At 50.8% G+C, this 21,623-nt stretch overlaps 2 protein-coding genes across 2 annotated transcripts in view; both read right to left on the reverse strand.

The window, feature by feature from the left end:
• The window catches only part of LOC123757756 (ephrin-B1), a 254,137-nt gene that overhangs the window by 210,329 nt on the left and 22,185 nt on the right, over window positions 1-21,623 (reverse strand). The gene's annotated exons all lie outside the window — the stretch shown is intronic.
• LOC138372818 (uncharacterized protein slr1819-like) overlaps window positions 17,136-21,623 on the reverse strand; it is a 29,311-nt gene continuing 24,823 nt past the window's right edge. The window contains exon 2 of the mRNA XM_069338479.1: window positions 17,136-18,345. Within this exon, the coding sequence (XP_069194580.1) occupies window positions 17,136-18,345 (1,210 nt within the window). The remainder of the gene's footprint in view (window positions 18,346-21,623) is intronic.

Consider the following 21,623-nt stretch of genomic DNA (forward strand, 5'->3'; position numbering starts at 1 on the left):
GTTTCAAGCCGCACTTTTCCGCTCCATCCCGTTACTCAAAACAGGGCCACGGGCCTCGTGGCACCGGACCTGTAGGAAAGACCAGGGACACCAGGGACACCAGGGGAGACCAGGGACACGGGGATCTGCAACCGTGTAGAGAGGGGGGACTTCTTGGCCGAGAGGAAGTATCCCCCTGCCTGGGGGGGGGGGGGGTAAGAATTATCTTGCTATGGGAGGGGGGAGTGCTCGCCACCACAGTTTAATCTACCAGAATTCCCCTGAGGGGCCACTAATACTAGTAACCTCGATGAGGACAGGAAGCCGGCAGCTTGTCAAAGGTCCCCCCCCCCGCCATTTGCTCTGACGACCTTACCTTAATGGTGTATGGAGCTTAACCCTATAACCCTATAGTTAGTATATAAGTTAGTATATATCCTTATCTAACTAAGATAAGGAACACCTGATCTTACCTTGGGCCAGGTAAACACCTCCAACACTCACAAAACACCTGTAGTCGAGGGACGGGGGGGGGGTAGCCATAGCCCCGCCCACCTGGGTCACGTGATAAAGGAAGCTGGTTGACAACTGGTCATGAAGAACGACCTGATAACATCTTACAGGTTACGGATGTTCTCCAGACGTGTCTCATGCTGGGGAGGAGGGGGGAGAGGTAGGGGGAGGGAGAGGGGGAAGAGGGAGAGGGGAGGAATAGAAAGGGAGGAAGAGAGAGATGGGGGAAGAGAGAGAGAGAGAGAGAGAGGGAGGAAGAGAGAGAGGGAGAAAGAGAGAGAGAGGGAGGAAGAGAGAAAGGGGAGGAGAGAGGGGGGAGGAGAGAGAGAGAGAGGGAGAAGGGAGAAGGGGGAAGAGAGAGAGAGAGAAAGAGAGGGGGGGAGGGGGGTAGCAGGGGGGTTAGAAAACAAGAAACAAAGAACAAAACAGATAAAACAAATAACGAAAACACAATGTTAATTTACTGACCTAAAACAAACAAAAAAACTCACAAAAATAGGGGAAAAACTACTTAAACCCCTCCGCCAAACTGAAACAATTACAATCAGCCAATTACGCATTACCAACCAAAATATGGGTCACGGAAACTGGCAAAAACTGAAATTACAAAATTGCCAAAAAACCGGAGCAAAACCCACCAATTTATAAGGCCAAAACAAGTGAGAGGAAACTAGTACGAGTTAAAGGTTCCATCAGAGGCGGCGAATCAGGTGAGTAGACATCAGATCCCCTCATTAGCGAGGCGGAAACACCTGATGGCCGCCTGATTGATGGCAAACAAAAAAATAAAAAGGGTCAGACATTAGTGGGATGACAGGTAAAAAAACACCTGTGATCAGGGGCGTTGGTTTTTGTGGTGGTTGAGGAGCACACACAATCCCCGACCGTCAAAGTGGTTGGGCACCATTCCTTCCCGCCGTCCCATCCCGAAATCCTTATCCTGACCCCCCTTCCCAGTGCTATATAGTCGTAATGGCTTGGCGCTTTCCCCCTGACAGTTCCCTCCCCCCCTTCTATATCCCCCCATTGCACCCCCCTCACTTGCAACCCCCCCCCCCCCTCATAACCCCCATCAATGCACCTGCCCGGATCTACAGATATACTGTATTTTTTTCTTTAATAAAAATCAAAGTGGGAAGGAATGTAAATTCACTTAAGTATGGTTATAATTACTTGGCCTTACAAGTCCATTCCAGCCAAGCAACCCGTCCTCGACTCAAGTCCATTACATCCAGCGGTCAACCCCACAGACGCATTCATAAATTTTAACATGCTGTTCATTCAAAACGGGAATTTTCTCAATTATAAATTAATATTATAATATATTAGCATATTGTGCATATATAGGCATAGGATAGGTTAGGTGTTTAGGTTCTGTTGGCGATTATTTGTATTTGTAGTACGTGGGTGAAGCATTTACAGCGTTGTGATTCGAACAAAATTCGTCAGTGAAGCACTTGTTCCGGATATGTTCGAACGTCAGCAGTTGTGAGTCGTGTGTAAACCGCTTTTCATTCATAAACAGCTGGGGTTTGGCGGGTGCATGGAATCACTTTTGGAGCTTTGTTTGGAGGACGGGCTGGATCTAGAGACATCGGGTCAAACTGTGCACAGTTGTTCCGGAGCCAGATTCACGAAGCAGTTACGCAAGTACTTACGAACGTGTACATCTTTCTTCAATCTTTGACGGCTTTGGTTACATTTATTAAACAGTTTACAAGCTTGAAAATTTGCCAATCAACTGTTGTTATTGTTTTAAACGGCCTCCTGGTGCTTCGGAGCTCATTAACTGTTTAATGATTGTAAACAAAGCCGCCAAAGATTGAGAAAAGATGTACAGGTTCGTAAGTGCTTGCGTAACTGCTTCGTGAGTCTGGCCCCCTGGCGTGGTCGTCTCTGAAGCACCATCACAGACGCTCTGGGAAGCTTCGACAACATGTGTCTGTTATCTTGCTATATCACCCACACTCGCCACGGCAGATATCAACTATGTTATCCTAAACGGGTAATGGAACATACCAACGCCCGCCCACACGGGGAGCCGGTCGGCCGAGCGGCCAGCACCCGGGACTTGTGATCCTGTAGTCCTGGGTTCGAGCCCAGGCGCCGGCGAGAAACAATGGGCAGAGTTTCTTTCACCCTATGCCCCTGTTACCTAGCAGTAAAATAGGTACCTGGGTGTTAGTCAGCTGTCACGGGCTGCTTCCTGGGGGTGGAGGCCTGGTCGAGGACCGGGGCGCGGGGACACTAAAGCCCCGAAATCATCTCAAGATAATCTTAAGTAACATGGAAGAAGGGAGTCAACTTGCTTGCTCAGTTTTTTCTTATACAAAAAGGTAACTTTTTTTACTTAATCAATCGTATAATTTATATTTCTTTTGTAGCCATTATTATAATGTGCGCGTTAAAATGTTTCTTATGGAGTGGGAGGAGAGCAAACTACAGCCCTGAGTACCTCTTCATATTTATTAAAAAAAAAAAAGTTATTGGAGAAAAATATATACAGTTTGTTCATTTCTTTCTTACAATTCCCACTCGTGAATGGGAATAGAAGTAACTCATATAGACGCGAGATTTATTTTCCGGTTCGCGGGACCCTCTTCACCTCGATTGATGAAGATTAAGCCAGCGAAAAGGTGGCATGGGCATGAATAGCCCGTAAGTGGTGGTCCTTATGAGCCATTACCATTATCAAAAAATGATGATACTGGATCTGTGGAGGTGCGACTGCACCCTGCGTGACGGGAGATGTCTCCCGGACCAAATGGTGACCAAATGGTGTCTTCACCTCGACCTTCGCGGTTACATATATGCTACCTATCTTGTGTTGCCTCCGGGGATCAATGTCCCCGCGGCTCGGTCTCTGACCAGCCCTCTCGGTTCGTCGTCTGGTCAACCAGGCTGTTGGACGTGCCTGCTCGCAGCCTGACTATGAATCGCGTATATTCATCATATATATCAGTTTATTTGCCTGCACTTGCCTCCGATGATGTTGACGGGCTCAACGTAACGCATTTCTTTGCGTTAAGTGAAAACGTAAGAAATACAGATTCGCATTGCAATCACTGATCTAATTTTTTCCATTTTTTTATAAATTCATTTACTATATATACATAATTTATATATATACACACACTATATATCCTCCAATCTTCCTAAAACAATAATACTCAGAGCAACTATTTACACGGACGTGTACAACAAGAGGCTGTTCCAGACAACACAATTCACGCCTTTTCCTATATATTTTGTATAGGCCTGAAAAATGCCAAAATTCAAATTTAAACATTCATAGGCCTAGTGTGTACTCTATTAGGCCTAGGAATCCATATTTACACTTCAGGACTGGTAAGATTCAGGAACCATTTGGGCAAACTCAATAAGGGGTTTGCTGTAAGAAATTAATAAACAGAAGATGGGGTTGATATTACAGAGTAATACATAAAATACGATACATCACCACCGCCGGGTTCCCAGGCTCCAACACTCACCTGTAACACAAAAGAATATTCATTAGGCCTACTTGTGAGTACTCACGGTACAGCAAATTGTCACACACACACACACACACACACACACACACACACACACACACACACACACACACACACACACACACACACACACACACACAGTGCCAGGGACACCAATGTCACCCTTCCCCCTTTGGTGCCTTGGGTAGTAGGCGTCAGAGGTGGAGGAAGGTGGGGGTGGGGGGAGACAGGGTGGGGGGAGACAGGGTGGGGGAGAGACAGGGTGGGGGAGAGACAGGGTGGGGGAGAGACAGGGTGGGGGAGAGACAGGGTGGGGGAGAGACAGGGTGGGGGAGAGACAGGGTGGGGGAGAGACAGGGTGGGGGAGAGACAGGGTGGGGGAGAGACAGGGTGGGGGAGAGACAGGGTGGGGGAGAGACAGGGTGGGGGAGAGACAGGGTGGGGGAGAGACAGGGTGGGGGAGAGACAGGGTGGGGGAGAGACAGGGTGGGGGAGAGACAGGGTGGGGGAGAGACAGGGTGGGGGGAGAGAGGGGGTGCAGGAGGAACACAGGCGACACTGTAGGCATACAAGTATGAAACCAGAATCTTTGTGTGTGTACTTGTGTTTAATTTGCAGGTTTCTTCTCCACTCCGCTCCCTGGTGACCGCCTGATCACCCCGGCTATTGTTCCTAGCATCCCGACGGTCCACCTACCCATCACAAACTGGTCGATGGGACACCACCACCACCACCACCTGCAGCAACGTCTAGAGTGTCTGGTTGAAGGCTTAAGTCTTTGTTCTTGCAATGTTCTCCGCGCCTGCTAGTAGTGTTCTTCAACTGTGCGTATGGTTTCCTTGTTACATTTTCAATACATTTCAACTCAGTAGCATTATTCACATATGGTTGAACATGTACACCACTGAATAAACTTACATAATTCATACACATTATTCACGTGTACAAGAAAATCAAAACAAGAGCAGGCTTACAATAACAATTATTAGAGTGATGAACAAGCCGTCAGGTTCACTTTACCATTTTAATGAGTTCTCATTCTCGTGTCATTCTTTGCAGGTGATACAAAAATCCGCATGAAAATTTCCTTTGTAGAAGACACTGAAAAACTGCAGACAGACATTAATAAAGTCTTCGACAGGCGCAATTGAAAATAACATGATGTTTAACGGTGACAAGTTCCAGGTACTGAGGTATGGTGGAAACGAGGAAGTTAAACGAAACACAGGGTACAGGACACAATCAGACCTACTCATAGAAGGAAAGCAACACGTAAAAGATCTGGGAATTATGATGTCTGACGACCCGACATTTAGTGAACATAACCGAGCAAATATAGCGGCCGCCAGGAAAATGATAGGATGGATTATGAGAACGTTCAAATCCAGAGACTCCACAACAATAAGTTCTTGCAAGAAGTGCTGGATCAACCAGACTGTAGTGGATGTGTGGGCCTGCGGGCCGCTCCAAGCAACAGCCTGTTGGACAAAGCTATCACAAGTCGAGCCTGACCTCGGGCCGGGATCGGGGAGAAGAAGACATCCCAGAATCCTCTCCATGTATGCTCCTATGCTCCATATCAGATATATATATATATATATATATATATATATATATATATATATATATATATATATATATATATATATATATATATATATATATATATATATATATATATATATAATGTGTATGTAATAATAACAATTGAGTAACTCGCGTTACAAGTGTCGCACTTACTTAGGTAAACTAACTATAGGGTTCAGTCCCTGAGCCCATTATGTGCCTCTGTAACCCTTTCCACTACCGCCCACAACACGGGTATGGGGTGCATAATGAAGGCCATACAATGAAATTAACAAGATTGCACGAATTGTGAACACATAGAATAATGCTACTTTTATATATATAGATTACCAACCCGATTTGTTACATATTGTCACTTACAAGATATTACCTGTATATCTGGTGAATACTGGAGAGCATTCTTAGTGTACATTCTTAGTGTACATTCTTAGTGTACATTCTTAGTGAATATTCTTAGTGTACATTGTGGCTGGGAGACGTGAGAGCCTTGAGGACCACCACACGACGTATTCTTGCGTCTGCTAAGGAGAGTTCTTCCTTGTGTAGAGATTGTGAGGAGGAGGGAGGTGGGAAGAGGGGGAGGGAGGGGGGAGAGGGGGGGGAGTGGGGAGGAGGGGGAAAGGAAGGGGAGAGGGGGGTAAGAGGGGAATATAAGGGGTGGGGAGAGGGGAATAAAGAACATGAGCAACAGGGGGCGGCGGCCTGGAAGTAAATATGCATTACATTGTCCTTTCATCTCATGCCTAAGCCGATATCTGCAGTCTCCCATTACTGGCTCTCCCCCCTCCCCATGAACCCCCCTCCCCATGAACCCCCCTCCCCATGAACCCCCCTCCCCATGAACCCCCCCCCCCCCCTCCCCACTACGAGGTGAAGGTGTTCTACGAGGCACTAATCTCCCCAATACTACGCATTCAACCCCCTCCCCCGTCCCCCCCCCCCGCCCATCTCGGCATGCAGGCGGGTCGTGGCGCCACAACGACAACACGACCTCCGGAAATTGTCTGCTGGATCACCCGTCGCCTGCGTCTGCCGCAAGGAAGAGGCCAGTGAAAAATGTCTGCTGCCTCCGTTACTCTGGCGAACGACCGCCGCCTCCGTTACTCTGGCGAACGACCGCCGCCTCCGTTACTCTGGCGAACGACCGCCGCCTCCGTTACTCTGGCGAACGATCGCCGCCTCCGTTACTCTGGCGAACGACCGCCGCCTCCGTTACTCTGGCGAACGACCGCCGCCTCCGTTACTCTGGCGAACGACCGCCGCCTCCGTTACTCTGGCGAACGATCGCCGCCTCCGTTACTCTGGCGAACGATCGCCGCCTCCGTTACTCTGGCGAACGACCGCCGCCTCCGTTACTCTGGCGAACGACCGCCGCCTCCGTTACTCTGGCGAACGACCGCCGCCTCCGTTACTCTGGCGAACGATCGCCGCCTCCGTTACTCTGGCGAACGATCGCCGCCTCCGTTACTCTGGCGAACGATCGCCGCCTCCGTTACTCTGGCGAACGATCGCCGCCTCCGTTACTCTGGCGAACGATCGCCGCCTCCGTTACTCTGGCGAACGATCGCCGCCTCCGTTACTCTGGCGAACGATCGCCGCCTCCGTTACTCTGGCGAACGATCGCCGCCTCCGTTACTCTGGCGAACGATCGCCGCCTCCGTTACTCTGGCGAACGATCGCCGCCTCCGTTACTCTGGCGAACGATCGCCGCCTCCGTTACTCTGGCGAACGATCGCCGCCTCCGTTACTCTGGCGAACGATCGCCGCCTCCGTTACTCTGGCGAACGATCGCCGCCTCCGTTACTCTGGCGAACGATCGCCGCCTCCGTTACCCTGGCGAACGATCGCCGCCTCCGTTACCCTGGCGAACGATCGCCGCCTCCGTTACCCTGGCGAACGATCGCCGCCTCCGTTACCCTGGCGAACGATCGCCGCCTCCGTTACCCTGGCGAACGACCGCCGCCTCCGTTACCCTGGCGAACGATCGCCGCCTCCGTTACCCTGGCGAACGATCGCCGCCTCCGTTACCCTGGCGAACGATCGCCGCCTCCGTTACCCTGGCGAACGACCGCCGCCTCCGTTACCCTGGCGAACGATCGCCGCCTCCGTTACCCTGGCGAACGATCGCCGCCTCCGTTACTCTGGCGAACGACCGCCGCGTCCGTTAGTCATTACCGTTAGGTATTTCACATTTCAACGTAAAGGATGTAGGAGTAATCATGTGAGAAGACTTTACCTTTACAGAACACCATAAAGTAGCTGTCACGACTGCAAGAAAAATGACAGGTTGGATAACAAGGACTTTCCAAACAAGGGACGTCATACCAATGATGATACTTATCAAGACACTAGAGCTCTCTAGGGCTGTGACTCATACGTCAGGCTGCGAGCAGCCGCGTCCAACAGCCTGGTTGATCAGTCCAGCAACCAGGAGGCCTGGTCGACGATCGGGCCGCGGGGACGCTAAGCCCCGGAAGCACCTCAAGGTAACCTCAAGGTAAGGTACCTGGCATCAGTGTCGTCTACCTGTCATCAATGGCGTCTACCTGGCATCAATCTCGTCTACCTGTCATCAATCTTGTATAACTATCGTCAATCACATCTACCTGTCATCAATCTCGTCTACCTGTCATCAATCTTGTACACAGATCATTACACTCGGCTCCGTACCATCAATCACCGCTAGAGTACGGCCTTCTTCCCTTCCATACAATGACCCCGGAGCCTCCTGGTCTGGTCAAGCAGGCTGTTGGACGCTGCTGCTCGTACCCGAGGTCAATTGACACGTCAGATTGAGATCAGAGCCGGTGGAGGGATGGTAATCATGTAATTATCCGGACTTGCTAATCATTCCCGGCCAGATGATTGACATTAATGAAGTCGGTCCGTGAGGCGGTTAGAGGTGATGGGCAGACACAACCTCCCCCACACACACTTACGACCCACACACACTTACGACCCACACACACTTACGACCCACACACACTTACGACCAATACACTTACGACCAACACACTTACGACCCACACACACTTACGACCCACACACACTTACGACCCACACACACTTACGACCCACACACACTTACGACCCACACACACTTACGACCAACACACACTTACGACCAACACACACTTACGACCAACACACACTTACGACCAACACACACTTACGACCAACACACACTTACGACCAACACACACTTACGACCAACACACACTTACGACCAACACACACTTACGACCAACACACACTTACCACCAACACACACTTACCACCAACACACACTTACCACCAACACACACTTACCACCAACACACACTTACCACCAACACACACTTACCACCAACACACACTTACCACCAACACACACTTACCACCAACACACACTTACCACCAACACACACTTACCACCAACACACACTTACCACCAACACACACTTACCACCAACACACACTTACCACCAACACACACTTACCACCAACACACACTTACCACCAACACACACTTACCACCAACACACACTTACGACCAACACACTTACGACCAACACACTTACGACCAACACCGTTATTCTACTCCAACCCTTGCACTGACGCCCTGCTAGGCACAAGCCCTCCAAGCCTTCTTTGCTGAAAGCCAGGGTCCCTTCCAATGAGCACAGAAGCCTGCAACTGCCTCCGAGCAGCCTGAGGGTGGGGGTGGGGGGGGGGTAGCAATGTTGCGGTGATTGCAACAAAGTCTAGTAGACACGAGGCAAAGTGAAGTTCACACCAGTTGCTCCTTCTATCATCATTCTATTATGCAGGATGAACCGCTCGTCCACGGGGTCATCCAATAAGGTTAGCAGACTTCTGGACGTTCTAAGCCTACCTCTGCTAGGCTTAGGCTCGGCTACAAGTACCTCTGGCAGTTTGCAACATCTGCTGATATAGACTTGACTAAATGTAAATTCTAAATTATATTTTAAATGTAAAATACCTATGGAGAAATACGAACATACTTTGCGTTACTATGTAATCGAGGTGAATAAAAATAGCAGAATTCAGAGTTAACTCAGTCAAAGTTATCTGTAAAGAGGTTTCAACACTCTCCCGCTACACATAAGGGGCAAAACTGGCCGGCCTCTTACGGTGTTCAAGAGAGAACCCGATAAACACCTCCAAACGATACCTGATCAACCAGGCTGTGATTCATACGTCAGGCTGCGAGCAGCTGCGTCCAACAGACTGGCTGACCAGACGACCAACCTGGCCGCCTGGTCGGAGACCGGGCCGCTGGGACGTTGGTCCACGGAACCTCCACAAGGAAAGATGTTCAAGAAATGTCTAAGTACTTTATCCATAATGATGTACTGCCTGGAATCTTAGCCAAGTATCCAAAGTTCGCTTACTGTAGGTGCAGCCTGCACATGACTGTAAAGCTGCCGCCCAGTTGGGTGGGTGTGGAGCACATGACTGTAAAGCTGCCGCCCAGTTGGGTGGGTGTGGAGCACATGACTGTAAACCTGCCGCCCAGTTGGGTGGGTGTGGAGCAAGACTAGTAACTGTGACTCACCATAGATGTAAACTGTCGTATATACAGACTGTCAAGAGCCTCTTCTTGAATATCTTGTGATATAAAATGACTTATGTACAAGGGCATGACTGTGCATGAATTGAAAAAAAAACACTGTCGCAGGCCGTTAACTTCATTTGGAGACGGAGCCTAGTTACTGTTGTAATCATATGACATACTAAATACAGCAGAGATAGCACCACTCCATAAAAGAGGGAATAAAGCTGAGACAAAAATTACAGACTGATAGGCATCATGCATCATAAACATGCATCATGCATCATAAAAATATTTCAAAGAGTGCTAAGAAGTAAGATCACAAAATACATGGAATCCCAGCATCTCCATAACCCCAGACAACATGGGTTCAGAACAGGACGCTCTTGCCTGTCACAGTTGCTGGACCACTATGACATGGCATTAGATGCCATGGAAGACAAACAAAACGCTGATGTAATTATACCCAGATTTTCGACAAATGTGACCATGGTGTTATTGAGCACAATATAGGGTCAAAAGGAATTACTGGCAGAGAAGGGGAAATAGATCTTTAATTTCCTAACGAACAGAACCTAGCGTGTAATTTTCAACACGGTAAAATCCGGTCCATCAACCGTGAAGAGCTCAGTCCCCCAGGGTACTGTGCTTGCTCCAGTACTTTTTCTCATCCTCATATCGGACATAGACAAGGACACAATCTATAGGACTATCATCCTTTGCAGATGACACTAGGATTTTCATGAGAGTAGACAACATAGAGAGCACAGCGAGCCTCCAATCAGATGTAAATCAGGTCTTTCAATGGGCTACAGAAAATAATATATTTAAATGAGGACAAGTTCCAGCTCGTGCGCAGGTTGTGAAGGCTTTATGAGGGCAGGTTGTGAAGGCTTTATGAGGGCAGGTTGTGAAGGCTTTATGAGGGCAGGTTGTGAAGGCTTTATGAGGGCAGGTTGAAATTAGGGATCAAACCATAACATTAACAGCGAAGGCAGCACCTTGTTGACACTCATCACTCAACCCGTTCTCGCAAATTCGTAAAGTCAATATTGACTTATTAACTACGTGCATAGGTGATATACTAAACATAATAGATACCCTTAAAAAGATTCATAGAAAACACCGACCTTACCTAACCTTGTTAGTATCTTAAGATAAGCATCTTATTGCTTCGTAATTACAATTATTACTTAACCTATACCTATTATAGGTTAGGTAATAATTGTAATTACGAAGCAATAAGATGCTTATCTTAAGATACTAACAAGGTTAGGTAAGGTCGGTGTTTTCTATGAATCTTTTTAAGGGTATCTATTATGTTAAGTATGTCACCTATGCACATATTTAATAAGTCAATATTGACTTATTAAATTTGCGAGAACGGGTTGCATCACTCATGCCTCATTCTCCCACTCTTCCACTTCCTGCAACACCGTCCTCATTACTTCCCCTCACTGTAACCCTCATAACCTCACTATTCCCCTGCACAGAACCTGAGTTCTCTCCCCCATGATCATCAAACTAGCCCCCCCCCCTATATCTCCTCACTACTCCCCTCTCCCTCACAGGACCTCACACATACCCCCCTCCCCACCCCCCCTCACAGAGTGAGTTACGCCGGTCTGACTACGTCACTCTTCATTAGAACTATTGTGGCGTCTACTTCCCCCCTTCCCCGCCACCTCCATCTTACTCAGCCCCCCCCCTCCCTTCCTCCCCTCATATTCCCCCTCACTCTTAACTTCCCTCCCCCAACCCTCCCCCTCTCCAACTTTCCCAGAGAGTCCCCAACCGTGGGAACCGTTGTAGGGGGGGGGGGAGGATAAAGAAATCATTGGCGGAACTTAACCTCAAATACTGTTGATAAACGCAGGTGATGATTGTCATACAATGTGGGAGCAGAGAGTGTATATGGCGGGGGGGGGGGGTATATGTGTATAGTGGGGGGTGGTGGGGAGCGTAGAGGCTCTAGAGGAGATGAGGCTCTAGTTCGGCCACATCTAGAATATCCCCCAGTACCACTACACACCATAAAGAAAACTAACATGCAGAAACTGCAAGCAGTACAAAATAAGGCGCTAAGGAGAGCAGCAAAACACCGTCCACCATATGATCAGACAATCCAGGAGCTCCACGAACTCCTGAACATACAGCCACTAAACATCAGACTGCAGCACCAAGCCATCAGGGTATGGAACACCATCGAAATGTTAAAGCACCTAATGTTTGAAAGATTACTCCAAGATGAGACGCCCCGCTCCCACAGCTGGTGGCCCAAGAGCCTCGATTCTCTGGACGAAAACCCCGCCCCACAGTATATAATCCCCAGATGAGTTATATATGTATATATATGAACAGTTCATATATGTGTATGTATGAACAACGAGAAATAATATGTATGTATGACAACGAGAAATAATATGTATGTATGACAACTCGATAAATAATAATAAAATAAAGAGCATTAAACAGAATAACATGTGTGGAAGCATCGGAGTGTGTATATATATAATGCTACACAGTATTCATCTATGGACATCCATATATGGTGAAACACATGTGAAGAACCTCTCACACACTCAACTCCCTGACAAGAGGGAGCCAGCTTAGCTTAGCTGCCAACACCCACACATCGTGTCAGCAAGGCGGACAGCCCGCCTGCTTTCATACCTCTCACTGTATTTCCCACTTCCATACTTCCCTTCACCTATGCCTCTCCTTCCTCTTTACTCCCCCCCCCCCCACAAAAAAAAAGGGGGAGCGTAGCCCCATGTATGGCGTCCCCAGGCTTGTATATATATATGTTTTCTGTATGAAAGTGTTACGGAAGGCACAATCTGCCCGACCTTCCCTTCTTTGGTGGTGTCTGATGCCAGCGCTGGCTTCCAACAGGATCCCGGGTTGGATCCCAGGGCGGGACAGAAGTGGTTGGCCACGTTCCCTTTCACCCAATACCTCTGTTCACCTTTCAGTACATTAGGATCCGGGAGGTAGGCAACTGTTCTAGGGTTGGATCCTGGGGAGTCAGTAGTTTGATCTAAGAGCGGACCTCCATATATGCCTAAAATAAATGTATATATGTATACGTATGTATGTGTATGTGTGTGGCGGGGGGGGGGGGGGGGGTGCAGGGGAGTCATCATCATCATGAACATGGTCTCCACATCGCGGCCCCGCAAGAGTCGAGCACATCCAATCAAACAAGGTAATCCATTAATCCAGAACGGATTAATTACGTGGTACTTACCATGCTCTCACCCTACATTACTGGGACACAAAAATGCGCGCCTCGTAAACCCGCGCGTTCGTAACTGGCATCCGGACTAATCCCAACTTAAGTCGGAGCAGCCGGAGACGATCCGCTTCAAGTTATTGCCAGATGAACACCTGTGTCGCCAGCCACTCACTTACCGGACACGGACAGACGGGCGGACGCGGACAGACGGACGTGGACGGACGGACGCAAACGGACGTGGACGGACGGACGCAGACAGACGGACGCGGACGGACGCAGACAAACGGACGCGGACGGACGGACAATCATTGGGAAAGCCAATTGGGCAAGTACTATAGAGTGGCTTTAAACAGTGCGGATCCAGTTTAAGATCAGAGACAATTGTCAACCGTCGCCTTAGACAATGGGTCAGACCCGGGGCTTCCTTCTTAAGACTGGAGCGGATTTGGGGACATTCCGTCTCTTCAGGAGGAACGACGTAAATCCCCTCCCCCCTCCCCCATGGCTGTGGCAGTAATCCCTGTACCCATGATATAAACGGGTCGGGAATTGGGTGCCATAGTGTACCTTTGTAGGTACAAGAGTGGGGTGTATGGGTGATTAAGATGCGCTGGCTTCCTAAGTGGCTTCGTAAGTGGCCTCGTAAGTGGCTTCGTAAGTGATCTCGTAAATGCCACTCAATGTTTGATGAATCCCGGCCCATTACTCTTAGTCAGAGACCGGGCCGCAGAGTTAGTGATCCTAGGAAGCAGCCCAAGTAATCTCTCGAGGTGTTAGGCGTCTCCCAACAACTTGTCCCATTACCTAGTTCTTCACGTTTTTTAACGGAATCGCCCAATCCGTTAAAAATACGACGTATTACTAAAACTTAGAGCACAGTAATATTGACGTTCTCCGTGGATCGGCGCCGATATGTTAGGTGGGTTGCTTGGGTTCGTATGTTTCAGGTCAAGCAAAACACCTCCATTATTATGGAGCAGTAAATGGAGTAAGAGGTTGACCCCAGACCCCACATGACCCCCGCCCCGACCCCACACGACCCCCGCACCCGACCCCACACGACCCCCGCACCCGACCCCCACACGACCCCCGCACCCTACCCCACACGACCCCCGCACCCTACCCCACACGACCCCCGCACCCGACCCCACACGACCCTCGCCCCGACCCCACACGACCCCCGCCCCGACCCCCGCACCCGACCCCACACGACCCCCGCACCCTACCCCACACGACCCCCGCCCCGACCCCCGCACCCGACCCTCGCCCCGACCCCACACGACCCCCGCACCCGACCCCACACGACCCCTCCCCGTGACCCCCAACTGGGACCAAATCCTGCCACAATATAACGAAGACAAAAAAAACGATTAACGAGAATAAAGCCAAAATCTTAAGCGAACAGATGGTCTCAGCCAGACAAGGTAATTGAGTAGTTAAGGAAGCGCGTTAACTACCGGATGCTCAAGAAAGAAAACGTTAACAAAACAATGAAGACTGCATAACACAACTCAAGCACCTTACACTGTTATCAGTAATTAAGAGATAAACAGTTCCAATACCAGCACTATGCAGTGTTGCAAGTAAAGCTAGGAGTCGCCAACGATGGTGGGCGGCTCACTGCGCATGCGTGCGCCTCCACCACAACCAAGGTTATTGTTTCCGTAGAGTTTTCTGCGCCGCTGCGCACTACCTCCACACAAGCAGAACTAGCAGCATTACATTTAGCAACCAGCACATTAAAAAATATTGGAGGAGGAATAATATTCTGCGATTCAAAGTCTGCTCTTCAAGCAATCGAAAACTTCTCTTGGAAGATCGACAGCAAGAACCTAATACTCCCAATTATAAATGACCTAATTGATGCACAGAGTAAAGGGTCTCGAATCTCCTTTGTATGGATACCCTCACACATAAATATAACCCATCATAATGAGACAGACATTGCAGCCAAACTAGCGTGTAACAAGTTTGAAGTTGAATTAGATCTAGGTATCCCCATCTCTGCTGTCAAAACTGTATTGGTCCAAACATTCAGATCTGATAGGAAAGAACTTACTGACTCCCAACGACCTGAAAGTACTAGTATAAAAAGCTATGATTTGTTCAGATCTGAAACCTACATCTATGGACAGCACAAAACGTCCACTAGACTGTGCGACACAGTGGTTGCAAGGATCAGGTTGGGTTACCGTTACCTGTGGCAGGTGGCTGCAGGTGACGGGTCTCCCAATCCTGAGCACTCCAGTTGCAAACTCTGTGAGCAGGAACTACGGCATGATCTCCCGCACTACATCACTGAATGCCCAGTTATTAGACCTTTCAGACCAGTTGGCATGAGGTACCTGGAGCTCTGCAATTACTTTATTCACTCTCGTATTCTTGAAGATATCCTCACAGTATACCCAAAATTTGCCAGTGCCGGCTATTAAACACATGGCTCTGTATGACTAACCATCCTGCGAGATGGGGACTTGTATTACCACTGCTACCTTATTCAATCTTGTGGTGTTGATATCCTCAAAATGCATCCGGAGTCTGCCAGTGCAGACCTGCTTATCACATGTCCTCTGTATGACTAACCATCCTGTGTGATGGGGATTTTTTAGCATCACCTAGTTAGCTTTTTTGACACACTGTACTCCACTTCATATAGTCTAGGCAACCCGTTCTCGCAAATTTAATAAGTCAATATTGACTTATTAACTACGTGCATAGGTGACATACTTAACATAATAGATACCCTTAAAAAGATTCATAGAAAACACCGACCTTACCTAACCTACTTAGTATGTTAAGATAAGCATCTTATTGCTTCGTAATTACAATTATTACCTAACCTATAATAGGTATAGGTTAATTAATAATTGTAATTACGAAGCAATAAGATGCTTATCTTAAGATACTAACAAGGTTAGGTAAGGTCGGTGTTTTCTATGAATCTTTTTAAGGGTATCTATTATGTTTAGTATATCACCTATGCACGTAGTTAATAAGTCAATATTGACTTTACGAATTTGCGAGAACGGGTTGCATCCTGCCATGCCTCCTGGTCTCATGTGGATGTTATTTCTGTGTGCAGGTTTGGGACCAGCCCCTCTACTATTTTCCACGTGTAAATTATTATGTATCTCTCCCGCCTGCGCTCAAGAGAATACATGATTTAGAACTTTTAATCAGTACCAATAGTTTAAATGATTTATTGTGTGGATTCTAGCAGGAAATGATCTTTGCACGTTCTCCAGGTCAGCAATTTCACCAGCTTGGAATATGTATATTGTGCAACAGTACTCCACTAGAGAAGATTGTTGCACAGTAAGAGTAAGTGAGAGTTGTGTAGAGGCTGGGGCCACACACTTCTCAACCGCCTCTAAATAAAAGTATCTTAGAAGATGTGATCAATAAAGGTAAACAAGCACCTCCAACAGGTACCTGATCAACAGGGCTATGGGAGCTGTCAGACTGTGAGGGAGGGAGGGAGGCTGGGAGTGTGAGGGAGGGAGGCTGGGAGTGTGAGGGAGGGAGGCTGGGAGTGTGAGGGAGGGAGGCTGGGAGTGTGAGGGAGGGAGGGAGGGAGGGAGAGAGAGAGGCTGGGAGTATGAGGGAGTGTGAAGAAGGGAGGGAGGGAGGGAGGAAGGGAGGCTGGGAGTGTGAGGGAGGGAGGCTGGGAGTGTGAGGGAGGGAGGCTGGGAGTGAGGGAGGGAGGGAGGCTGGAGAAAGCAGCTCTCATTACCTTTATGCGTTACGTTAATGACTATAATTACAGTGTTTAGCGGTGATGGTTATACTGTACTGGGGGGGGGGCGGCGTCTGGACTGTGCAGGTGACGTTCCTGTGACGCGCCGGAAAGGTCGTAGCGCCGCTGTGACGCGCCGGACAGGTCGTAGCGCCGCTGTGACGCGCCGGACAGGTCGTAGCGCCGCTGTGACGCGCCGGACAGGTCGTAGCGCCGCTGTGACGCGCCGGACAGGTCGTAGCGCCGCTGTGACGCGCCGGACAGGTCGTAGCGCCGCTGTGACGCGCCGGACAGGTCGTAGCGCCGCTGTGACGCGCCGGACAGGTCGTAGCGCCGCTGTGACGCGCCGGACAGGTCGTAGCGCCGCTGTGACGCGCCGGACAGGTCGTAGCGCCGCTGTGACGCGCCGGACAGGTCGTAGCGCCGCTGTGACGCGCCGGACAGGTCGTAGCGCCGCTGTGACGCGCCGGACAGGTCGTAGCGCCGCTGTGACGCGCCGGACAGGTCGTAGCGCCGCTGTGACGCGCCGGACAGGTCGTAGCGCCGCTGTGACGCGCCGGACAGGTCGTAGCGCCGCTGTGACGCGCCGGACAGGTCGTAGCGCCGCTGTGACGCGCCGGACAGGTCGTAGCGCCGCTGTGACGCGCCGGACAGGTCGTAGCGCCGCTGTGACGCGCCGGACAGGTCGTAGCGCCGCTGTGACGCGCCGGACAGGTCGTAGCGCCGCTGTGACGCGCCGGACAGGTCGTAGCGCCGCTGTGACGCGCCGGACAGGTCGTAGCGCCGCTGTGACGCGCCGGACAGGTCGTAGCGCCGCTGTGACGCGCCGGACAGGTCGTAGCGCCGCTGTGACGCTCCGGACAGGTCGTAGCGCCGCTGTGACGCGCCGGACAGGTCGTAGCGCCGCTGTGACGCGCCGGACAGGTCGTAGCGCCGCTGTGACGCGCCGGACAGGTCGTAGCGCCGCTGTGACGCGCCGGACAGGTCGTAGCGCCGCTGTGACGCCCCGGGCAGGTCGTAGCGCCGCTGTGACGCGCCGGACAGGTCGTAGCGCCGCTGTGACGCGCCGGGCAGGTCGTAGCGCCGCTGTGACGCGCCGGACAGGTCGTAGCGCCGCTGTGACGCGCCGGACAGGTCGTAGCGCCGCTGTGACGCGCCGGACAGGTCGTAGCGCCGCTGTGACGCGCCGGACAGGTCGTAGCGCCGCTGTGACGCCCCGGGCAGGTCGTAGCGCCGCTGTGACCTAACCGTCACACCACCCCAGGATGCTTACAGAGTCGCGAGGAAAAAAGCGTCCCACGCTGGGACAAGCCTCTGGCCCAACAGTTGAGTATCGAACCCGGGGTCTCTGAACCCTTGAGATTCCCACAGCAATACTCACATACACCCAGGCTCCCAGGGTCGGGAGTTCGAGCCCAATTTCATATTTATTCATAGTGTCATCTGTATAAAGCAGCCGAGGCCATCATTTCTAATTATCGACTCAGGTCTCCATTCAGCAACTCTTGGACACAATGAAACCACAACAACCTGAAAGGTCTTGAGAGTGTGTCTGGAGCTGCACGGTGGGCTCGAACCTGCGTTCCCGAGATTTTCTCAACACTTGTGTTTGTGTGTAGAGGTAGACGACAGCCTCCCTGGCCTCTGTTCGAACCCTGTCTTGCTCCAAAGATTATTATATTTGGATTTCATTGTGTACACTTATTCTCTCTTAGCCGCAGTGATAGCTAACCCCTAGATACCTAGGGCTATCCCCTAGGTAGGCCTAGGTAGGCCTAGGGGGGTTCGGTATTTCCAAATATTCTCTTCGTACAGGAAAATTAGGCCCACACTTGTGAATTTCTGTCTTAGTTGTATCGATCAGTATTATGATTAAGGTCTATCATGCATATTTGTTTTGGAGAGAATATTTGAAATTACTGATAGTTTATTCGGTAGTAAATTGGTAACATTGATGGGGTGGTCCACTCAGCATTCAGAGGGAGTCAGGTGTGCCGGTAATATTCATGTATGCCAGTGTTGCGTATTCACTATGAGCTTCACGCCGCTGTTGAGGCATCGTAAGAGGCACACCGCAGGTGAACTATGAGGTGAAACTCTTCTCTTAATTGGTGATTAAGTAAATAAGTCTTGTGTGTAAACTACAGCGATACACAAGGTCAACACATGATAGTATACCTGGACACAACACTGCTCGGTGTACCAGGGCGGATCTTTAAGTAAACCCATCCCTTTCCTATTCCAACCTAACCCAACCTATCCTGTCCTGGTTGATGGGGTTCTGGGAGTTTTTCTACTACTTCTACGGAAAGGCAATATAAAGGATTTGGGTGTATGGATGTCGGAAGACCTTACCTTTAAAGAACACAATAAAGTAGCCGTCACAACTGCAAGAAAAATGACAGGTTGGATAACAAGAATCTTTCACACTAGAGATGCTATACCGATGATGATACTCTTCAAGACGTTAGTGCTCTCTAGAGTGGAGTACTGCTGCACAATGACAGCCCCTTTCAAAGCTGGAGAAATTGCTGACCTGGAGAGCGTGCAGAGATCCTTTACTGCTAGAATCCACTCAGTAAAACATCTAAACTACTGGGACCGACTAAAGAGCCTAAATCTGTATTCTCTTGAGCGCAGGCGGGAGAGATACATAATAATTTACACATGGAAAATAGTAGAGGGGCTGGTCCCAAACCTGCACACAGAAATAACACCACATGAGACCAGGAGGCATGGCAGGATGTGCAGAATACCCCCGTTGAAGAGCAGAGGTGCAACAGGTACTCTGAGAGAGAACTATCAACATCAGAGGCCAGAGACAATCACAAAGTACTCACAAGGAAAAAGGGGTAAGGTACTGTTTGTTCCCTAACTGTTATGGGGATTGTGGGATGATTGAGGGGGGGAGATTGTGGGAGGAGGATTGTGTGAGGAGGATTGTGTGAGGAGAATTGAGGAAGGGGGATTTAGGGGGCAAGAGGCTGGGTATTTACCTGTGAATGATTTCGAGAGTTTTTATACACTCTGCTCGGACAAGCTTTTTAAAAGATTCTAAAAGACCTTGTGCCTTCCGGGAATCAATCGGCTTGCGGCCCGGTCTCCTACCAGGCCTCCAGGTTGCTGGACTAGTCAACCAGGCTGTTGGACGCGGCTGCTCGCAGCCTGACGTATGAATCACAGCCTGGTTGATCAGGTATCCTTAAGAGGCGTTTATCCAGTTCTCTCTTGAACACTGTGAGGGGTCGGCCAGTTATGCCCCTTATGTGTAGTGGAAGCGTGTTGAACAGTCTCGGGCCTCTGATGTTGATAGAATTGTTTCTTACTTCGGCAATATAATTTCAATATATTTCAATATTTGTTTCTTCAAAGTATCTTGTAATTTACGGGAAGGTTCCTCTGGTGCCCAGCGTGTCCTCTGGTGCCCGGCGTGTCCTCTGGTGCCCAGCGTGTCCTCTGGTGCCCAGCGTGTCCTCTGGTGCCCAGCGTGTCCTCTGGTGCCCGGCGTGTCCTCTGGTGCCCAGCGTGTCCTCTGGTGCCCAGCGTGTCCTCTGGTGCCCAGCGTGTCCTCTGGTGCCCGGCGTGTCCTCTGGTGCCCGGCGTGTCCTCTGGTGCCCAGCGTGTCCTCTGGTGCCCAGCGTGTCCTCTGGTGCCCGGCGTGTCCTCTGGTGCCCGGCGTGTCCTCTGGTGCCCAGCGTGTCCTCTGGTGCCCAGCGTGTCCTCTGGTGCCCAGCGTGTCCTCTGGTGCCCGGCGTGTCCTCTGGTGCCCGGCGTGTCCTCTGGTGCCCGGCGTGTCCTCTGGTGCCCAGCGTGTCCTCTGGTGCCCAGCGTGTCCTCTGGTGCCCGGCGTGTCCTCTGGTGCCCAGCGTGTCCTCTGGTGCCCGGCGTGTCCTCTGGTGCCCGGCGTGTCCTCTGGTGCCCAGCGTGTCCTCTGGTGCCCAGCGTGTCCTCTGGTGCCCAGCGTGTCCTCTGGTGCCCGGCGTGTCCTCTGGTGCCCGGCGTGTCCTCTGGTGCCCGGCGTGTCCTCTGGTGCCCGGCGTGTCCTCTGGTGCCCGGCGTGTCCTCTGGTGCCCGGCGTGTCCTCTGGTGCCCGGCGTGTCCTCTGGTGCCCAGCGTGTCCTCTGGTGCCCGGCGTGTCCTCTGGTGCCCGGCGTGTCCTCTGGTGCCCGGCGTGTCCTCTGGTGCCCAGCGTGTCCTCTGGTGCCCGGCGTGTCCTCTGGTGCCCGGCGTGTCCTCTGGTGCCCGGCGTGTCCTCTGGTGCCCGGCGTGTCCTCTGGTGCCCGGCGTGTCCTCTGGTGCCCAGCGTGTCCTCTGGTGCCCGGCGTGTCCTCTGGTGCCCAGCGTGTCCTCTGGTGCCCAGCGTGTCCTCTGGTGCCCGGCGTGTCCTCTGGTGCCCGGCGTGTCCTCTGGTGCCCGGCGTGTCCTCTGGTGCCCGGCGTGTCCTCTGGTGCCCGGCGTGTCCTCTGGTGCCCGGCGTGTCCTCTGGTGCCCGGCGTGTCCTCTGGTGCCCAGCGTGTCCTC

The sequence above is a fragment of the Procambarus clarkii genome, chromosome 40, assembly GCF_040958095.1.
Source record: "Procambarus clarkii isolate CNS0578487 chromosome 40, FALCON_Pclarkii_2.0, whole genome shotgun sequence".
NCBI classification, from domain to species: domain Eukaryota; kingdom Metazoa; phylum Arthropoda; class Malacostraca; order Decapoda; family Cambaridae; genus Procambarus; species Procambarus clarkii.